The sequence below is a fragment of the Myxine glutinosa genome, chromosome 3 (genome assembly GCF_964187855.1).
Source record: "Myxine glutinosa chromosome 3, kmMyxGlut1.1, whole genome shotgun sequence".
NCBI lineage: Eukaryota > Metazoa > Chordata > Myxini > Myxiniformes > Myxinidae > Myxine > Myxine glutinosa.
The window spans coordinates 69,363,159-69,371,713 of NC_136263.1; the positions used below are offsets into that span (position 1 = coordinate 69,363,159).

The 8,555-nt window shown below is 41.7% G+C and overlaps 1 protein-coding gene across 9 annotated transcripts in view; it reads right to left on the reverse strand.

Annotated features, from left to right (window-relative positions):
* Positions 1 to 1,796: 1,796 nt before the first annotated feature.
* The window catches only part of LOC144891325 (transcription elongation regulator 1-like), a 573,096-nt gene continuing 566,337 nt past the window's right edge, over positions 1,797 to 8,555 (reverse strand). For 6 of the 9 annotated variants that reach the window (XR_013622850.1, XR_013622849.1, XR_013622848.1 and 3 more), the window contains one exon: positions 1,797 to 3,118. Coding sequence is in view for 5 of the 9 variants with exons in the window: in XM_078774189.1 (XP_078630315.1) it covers positions 2,907 to 3,118 (212 nt within the window). In the remaining 4 variants the exon portion in view is untranslated. Of the gene's footprint in view, positions 3,158 to 8,555 lie in introns of all 9 variants that reach the window. The other 3 variants (XR_013622847.1, XM_078774187.1, XM_078774188.1) reach the window with 1 other exon arrangement.

Below are 8,555 nucleotides of genomic sequence, written 5' to 3' on the forward strand. Positions count from 1 at the left end.
TTGCCAATTTTCACCCGAATGACCTGAAATGTCAAGAATTTGCATATTGGGTCACATAATTGGCTCACCAATCAAAAGCTAGTAGATGATTATTTTTTTTAGATCTAATGCTCAAAGGTCAAGGCTGCATAAAATCATCAATTTTCACTTTGTATTATTATCTCCACCACCAAAGGTGGATGGAGGTTGTTTTCACCCCTGTCTGTCTGTTTGTTTGTTTGTGAACAAGATATCTCAAAAGGTTGTGGACGAATTTGGACGAAATTTGGCAGAGATGTGGCGTATGTGACAAGGACGAAATGATTAGATTTTGGTGAAGATCCAGATTCGGATCTGGATACTAGAATTTTAAAAGTGATTCTTTACCATTGGAAGATAGGGCTAAAACCAACATATAGCAGGATATCTCAAAAGGTTTGTGGATGGATTTGGACAAAACTTGGTGGAGAGGTTGAGTTAAGGGAAAATGTATCTGCCAAGTTTCTTGAATCTGACATTCACACGCCGTGTCATGGACACCTGAAGAAAAATTAATTTCTGGAGAAAATTATCTGCGGACAAATTGCAAATTAGTTCTTACAGCGAAGGCGCCTGCTCTGAGCACATTTTGCAACACGGAAAGCTGCCAGCAAGTCTCAAGTTCAAAAGTTAATGAAAACATTTAGCCAGCAATGCATAGTCCTGATTATGAATCCACCCAACAGAGGAGGCAAGTCTGACCGACCAACATCAGGGAGGCCACCAGAGAATATTGCTGCCATTCGCTTGCAGTCGTAAGAAATATTTTCAACACCGCTGTCAAGAGTTCAACATCAGCAAAGAAAGCTCTTGAGGAGAAATCAGTGCGTACGAATCATCAAGAACTTTGCTCGACCTGTGGCCCTCTGCATTGAGTGCAATGGTGCCCATTTAGAGCATATTAAACATCGACGTAACCAGTAATTCAATTGTAAAATTGTCAAATTTCTTTGTGGACAAGTGGAATTTTCAGTGCTACCTTAAATATCAGTGAGTTGTATGACCTGAAAATCTTGTTTTCTGGATAATATTAATTGGATAATATTAAAGTTATCCCAGGGCCCACTTTTTTGGAGTCATCCTGTAAATACTTATATATTCCCTGATCTAAGACCATTTTTATCAGTCTGTGGATCAAACTTATCTTAATACCTTATTCATTGATCGAAGGCTCAAAGAGGAGCTTGTACGTACATAAAAGCACATTCAGGACGCAGACATTAATATACATCAGTGCACTTTCAAGTGAATTACAAAGACATTCATAGACAATGGACAGACAAATATGGCATGTAGGATTTGAACCTGGACTCCCCACATCACAAGTCAAAAGGTGACACAGGAGCACAAACACGCAAATGCCATTTCTCTCCAAACTTTCAAAGTAGTGTCCTCCTCAAACGGCTGATTCCACACCAGATTCCTGCCATTTAACTGACTCCCCCATTAGCTCCTGAAGTCTATGCAATGTGGCCATTTTGAATCGGAACCCGTGATGGGAGGCTTGCCATGGCTTTCCTGCCGAGCGATTGAAGGAAAACACTCGATCTATCTGGTCAGGTTGACAAACCCAATGCACCAAAAACAATAGACATCGTACACTGCATTAGCAACGTCACCAGATTAAAACAACCGATCTGCAGCCTCCTGTTTTCTGCCAAAAGAAATAGCGCACATGATCAAACAATAAAATCAGTACCTTTTAAAAATAATAATAACCCCCTCCCACCCCCCCAAAAAAAAACTATTGTAAAGAAACAAAACAGAACGTGCATTGGAACACTGAAAAATCAAAATGAATTTATTTCAACAGAAAAAATGGTTTCCCTAATCCACAGCAACTACCCATGCCTGCGTGTGGTTATTACTTCTCTATCACATTATAAACAGCACATTTTCCATTCCCAAGATTCCCCCAGAACTACTCCCCTCAAAAGCTATATTCAAGTCAAATTTACAATCTTCAAAGGAAGCCAAAGAGGAATTCAAAACCACACAAGATAACGCACTAACTTGGCACCCACACCATCGTCAGATTGTGGATGTGCCATCTGCTTTAAAAGCAGTGGATATTTATTGAAAGCATTTACTCTCGGTGCCTAACAAGGAGCATAAAGCTATTTTACCAATTATCATGGTCAGAGGACAACAACAATGACAAGAATGAGGATGAATTTGTTTTCAAACAACAGCTTTCGAGCAACTCCAAATTAAACTTCATGCCCAAATCAAATGAAACAGATTGGCTGTGACAGATTTGGCTTCAAGTACAAGTTTGTGTTTAAATGCGGAATCCATGTTGCACCAGCACTTAACTGGCCCTGGCTCAACTGGCCTTAACTGGTACGCCCTTTCGATCAGCCGTGAAGCAAAATGATCCACAAATATGGCTCCCTCTTAGAAAACGGCAACTAAAACTGCTTTATTCTGCAACATTCATGGCAGCAGGCACAGCAGACCAAAATACAGATCCATTCTGCAAGTGCACATCAATCTAAGAAAATAAAATGGTCAGCAAAGAATCTCGACGGGCATTACAGTCGAAGGCTCCCATCCCAGCACACCCCACCATTTTATACAGGTGATGCAAATGCACGTCTCAAGAAACAGTTTGCACTCACCATGCGGGCCTCTAACATATTTCTAACATGCTTTCTGACCCCTAATGGGCTTCAGAGCATTGCAAGCGAATACAAAGGCAACGGAGAAAATATGAAGCGTTCACTGCCAAATGTCGAGGATAACGGCCACTCTGGAAACAAAATCAGAACAGCAAGTGCAGAATCAATTCACTGCCAAATGAGGTACTCTTCCCCATGACCACCAAAAGAAGAAAGAGAAAGAAAGATTGGGAAGAGATAAAAAGTTGGTTAGCAAGAGGACAAGGACTAGAAGCTGCTACTTGTTAGAACGGCGGGCTGGCTCAGAGGCAGTAGGAGGTGGTGGCGGCCCTCTGCGATCGAGGTCCTCGACATATGACACGACCATCTTGCGACGCTCTTCAGGAACGCAATCAAGCACGAGATAGCGCTTATCATTCTGCAAGATCTTTTCGATGTCACGCAGGTGTTGATCTGACTCTCGCAACAGTTTGTTTGATCTAGAAGGTGGCAGGGAAGAGGACATTGTCAAAACATCACTTTGCTCATCAGATATATTTGTGCTCGACAGAAAGAGTGCCTATGGAAAGACTACCCACTTTCAATTTTTTAACCTTTTGTTGCCTTATAGCCTGGAATTAAATTACATTATATCAGACGTTTTCCACCTTTATTTACATATCGTAACCCACAACTTCCAAGTGACAAACAAATTCTACAAACTTCAGAAAATTAATACAAAATACAAAACTAGAATATCTTGGTTGGATAAGTGTCCACCCCCCTGAGTTAATACTTGGTGAAAGTACCTTTGCAGCAATTACAGCTGTGAGTCTGTTGGGATAGGTCTCTACCAACTTTGCACACCTTGACTGGGCAATATTGTACACTGCTCCTTTCCTATGCCATCTCCAGGCACTGCATAACGTCATTGCCGAGCACAGAAGGGGGCCCGGCAATGACACTCGCTGAAAGGGAGTACAGACTCTCCTCGAGTTACGACGTAGGCGACTTACGATGACTCGTACTTATGACCGTCGCAAAAATCTCAGTTGCTTCTTGTGCCTCGCACTGACAACTGATCAAAGGACTGATTTGTGTGTTTATATGTGTTTATGTTATAGGGTGCTTTATCACTTCTTATTTCAGTGCCACATTATTTGTGTACCTCATTATGTACCTGTATTTTTGTAAGCTTTTTTTTGTACAGTAAAACACATTGTAATGTCATAGTCTTTTATTTCAACCCTTTTATTTATTTTACTTATTGTACAGTGTATGGATTGGATTGGATTATGGGATTTAGGCTGTATGACTTTTAGCAAATGATGCTATGGTGGAATATGGACTTGGAAATATGTAATAAGTAATATATAATAAGTCCATGAGGGGTGATTCGACTTACGACTACTTCGACTTACGACCTGCTTGTCGGAACGCAACCCCATCGTAACTCGAGGAGAGTCTGTACTCAGTTTTCACTCCGGTTTCTTGTTGTACACCGCACCTTTCCTATGCCATCTCCAGGCGCTGCATAACGTCATTGCCAGGCACCGAAGGGGGCTCGGCAATGACGCATGCCTAAAGTGAGTACTCAGTTTTCACTCAGGTTGTTTGTTTGTTTTCTTTCTTTCTTGTTTGTCCGGGAGATATCTCAGCCATCCTTTGAGCTAGGAAGCTGAAATTTCGGCACAATAGTGAGCAAGTACTTTGTCAAAAACGGTGTTTTTCGTATTTTGATTAATCAATTAATTGATGAGTTATTTAATTATTAGCGATTAATTAAGTACTGATACATTTCCTTTCTCTTCTGGCCATTATCTCAGGCTCCTTTTGAGTTAGGAAGCTGATATTTGAGCATGCCAATGACCAAGTGATTTTGGCTGCAAAGGCTATTTTCGATTTATTGATCAATTAATTAATCAATTAATTATTTAATTATTCAATGAACGACTTTTTTTTTTTTTTTTTAAGTTACAGATTCGGATGAAATGGTGGTGGTTCATGTATTCTATTAGCCACTTGATTAACATTTTATTTTTTATGATTATTTATTTATTTTCATTATTAAGCATTTATTTATTTTCTTTCTCATCTGGGCAATATATCAGGCACATTTTGAGCAAGGAAGCTAATATTTGGACATGACAATGACCAAGTGATTTAGCTGTGAAGTGTATTTTTGATTTATTGATTAATTATTTAATCAATTAATTATTTAATTATTCAATGAACGACTTAATTAATTTTTTTTTTAAAGTTACAGATTCGGATGAAATGGTGGTGGTTCATGTATTATATTAGCCACTTGATTAACATTTTATTTTTTATGATTATTATTTATTTATTTTCATTATTAATCATTTATTTATTTTCTTTCTCATCTGGGCAATATATCAGGCACATTTTGAGCTAGGAAGCTAATATTTGGACATGACAGTGACCAAGTGATGTGGCTATAAAGGCTATTTTTGATTTATTGATTAATCATTTAATCGATTAATTATTTATTGATTAATGAATTTATTATTCTTTTTTTAAAATTAATGACTTATTTAATTAAATTTCTAAAAGATACATCTTCGGATGAAGCACGAGTGGTTTAGTTATTGCTATTAGCCAATTGATTGAGAAAATATTTTATGATAATCTCATTGATTTTAATTATGCAATTAATCAATCAATTATTGTACACCTCTCCCTCCCAATACAGTCTCTATGAGATGTACGGCGGTATCGCTGGGTGCCAAAGGCGCCCCCCGGCAATGCCTGTGCTGGAGGATATTTATTTCTTTGGCATGGGGGCAGTGTACTTTGAATGTATCTGTACTTGTTTGCCCATTCTTCTGCACAAAACTGTTCAAGCTCAGTCGAGTTGCGTGGGGAGCGTTGATGGATAACAATCTTCAACTCATGCCACAGATTTTTAATTGGATTTAGGTCGGGGCTCTGACTGGGCCACTCAACGACCTTTATCTTTTTGTTCCTTAGCCACTTCAGTGTAGCTTTGGTTGTGTACTTCGGGTCATTCGTTGTCATGCAGAAAGGTGAACTTCTGTCCCAATTTCAGCTTTCTTGCAGAAGGCAGCAGGTTTTCCTCTATTTTGCAGGATTTTTCTGTATTTTGCTCCATCCATTTTCCCTTCTATCCTGACAAGTGCCCCAGTCCCTGCTGATGCGAAACATCCCCATAACATGATGCTGCCTCCGAGATATGGTTGCAGGTGCACGGAAGGACAGACAGAAGAAGCCCAATCCATAAGCCACCGTTTCAGACCAAGTCCAACGGGGGCTAAATAATCAGAATCACTACAAATTTAACACAGGTGGAGGCCAATTAACTTGGTGTGCGATTTTGAAGGCGATTGGTTACACCTGAGCAATATACTGTTGCGGTTTTTAGAACCTTCACTTTATCAAATTTAGTATTAAAATCCCTCATAACTCCCCGTGTACATTTCCCCTTAATTGGCTGTTAATTGTTTGCACCTTAGTTAGTCCATCGCATCACGTAGCAAATAATAGGCTTCGCTCAATAGTTATCTCATTATTATATGTCAGTATAAGGCTCTGTTTTTCCACTAGTTCATTGTGTTGCACCAAATCAAATAAGGTAGAATCCCCTTTCAATTGCCCCAAAACGCCATTGCCAACCGCATTACCAACTGCATTCGCCGCCATGCCATGTGCTCTAACTCGGGGAAGAAGCGTGTGGCCCCACCTCGTCATCAGGAGGAGGAGTGAGCCAGCCCCCGATCAACCAACCAAGCATGAGGGGTTTGGCCTGAGAGGGCGGAGGAAAGAAACTTCGAGGAGGTTCAGGAAGATTCGAGGGTGTGGCCTATAAAACCCGTTGCATGAGCCCCCACCGCCAGAGATGATTGCGGGAGTCAGAGGAGCGAGGGAGCACGAAGGCAGTTTCTGCAAGGAAGGCGCTTGAGTTGGTGAAGATAGACGTGCAACCTGCGGGAGTACGAGTGAGGGAGACGCTGTTTCCAACCAGCCTTGCCACGTCAAGCTCTGACGCGCTGCTGCGAACATCCCCGGCGGTGTGGACTCGAGGGTGGAGAGTCGGCGGCTGCGCGCTCCTGGCCCGGCCGTTCTCCTGCATCCAGCTGAACCTTCCTCTCCTTCCAGCCATTCGTTCCTGCCTTCATTCCCCATTCGTGTAAGTCTGCCTGTCATCTGTCCTCTGTGTTGTCTGGGGTATAAGTTAAGCCTGTGTTGATAAGCTAGAAATTGCTCTGTGTCCTTCTGCTCCTTCCATTTTCCTGTATATTACTTTTATTTCTTCTCTTCTTGATTTTGGTTTGTGTAAATAATTAATAAATATCTATTCTTCCTACCTTCATCTTTTTCTTCCTGCTCGTCCGATCGTCTTTGTGATTTCCTCCATTGAGTACCTGTGGCACGATTTGGCCAACGCTTTATGAATCGGGTTTAGTCTTTGTTAATGGCTCGAACTTCGGACTGCTAACCCGCTCAGCAGATAACATCTAGAACCGTGGTTCGAGCAGAAGTTATTCCCTCGTTCCCGGCTGGCGGTAGTAATTAGGTACGTAGCGAACCCCTAGGCCTAACAAACCCTACCTACCGTCGGTCCGGGAAGGACGTTGTAGCTTCAGGATCGGAGACGGCCAGTGCAAATAGAAGGGGGATTAACCCCCCCTTGCTAAGGGGGAGCGCTGTCCCCGTTTCCGTAACAATACAATTGCTATTATAAGGGGGGTGGACACTTATCCAACCAAGACATTGTTGTGGTTTTAGGAAACTGCCCAGAGGCAATGCCAACCACCATACAGGTCCCTTCAGTGTTGTTATTTCAGTTTAAGATTAGAATAGTTCCTTCCCCTTGTGTAGTGGGATGCCGGAGTGTCAATAAATGTATTGGTGACGGGTATGAAAGGGTTTTCCCACTTTTATCTCCATTTCATAGGGGCTGGGGGGGGGGGGGGGGGGGTGGGGGGGGGGGGGGATGAAATGAGATCTCGCCCGCCACAAAGCCTTTAAGGCCCCTCGAGGTGGGGCCTACACGAAGGAAAAATACAGATACAAGTTAATAAAAAAATTTATGCTAAATTAAAAAGGCAATGTAGGGATGACAAACGACAGTCTAAAAAAGGTCGTAAACAAGATAGGGATGATGTTGGTTTAGAGAGTAGCTAATAGTATTGCCATCACATAACAATCCCGACATCACTGCCTCATTTACACGTCATCAATTATTGCTTCAAGCTTCTACAAACACTCCACTGGTTACAACAGGACTTGATTACTCTTGTAGTGTAGGCACATACTGAGACTGCACAAATTAGCAGCCCGAGTACAATGTTATAATATCAGTACATGATCATCAGCTTCTTACAAACTGCATGGACATCTCTAATTACAACATTCTATAATTATCTGCATTCGTGATTGGTTACTCTAAGTTGATAAAAAATAATAGGAAAGATAACTGAAGCTGCAAGAAGTGCATCTATATATATAAAGCAGTAAAGTATGTTTGTTTGTTTGTCCTCTTATAACTCGAGAACTACTCATCGCAGAGAAAAACCAAAGGCATATTCGGAATCAGTACGTCTCAGAGCAACTACAGCACACCTTAACTTTAAAAAAACTTCGGGTTTTAAAATTAGCGTATTAGCGCAGAAGCGCTAGCAGAAGAGGGAGGGAATCGAAGGGAGGGAGCGCAGCGCTCCCTCTAGCGCTTCGCAGCGCCAGCGCTTCTGTTAGCGTAATGGTGCACAGGCGGTTCTCACTCTTGTGCATGCACAAATGCGCTGTTCCGATGCTTCATGTTCCTGCAAAGACTTTGGCGCATGCGCAAATGACGACACATGGGGCACTGTATGTTCGTTTAATACGTACGCGCTTTGAAGGGCGGGGCGTATGGCGTTCATGAAATGGTCGAATGCGGAAGTGCTTGAAGCCGTT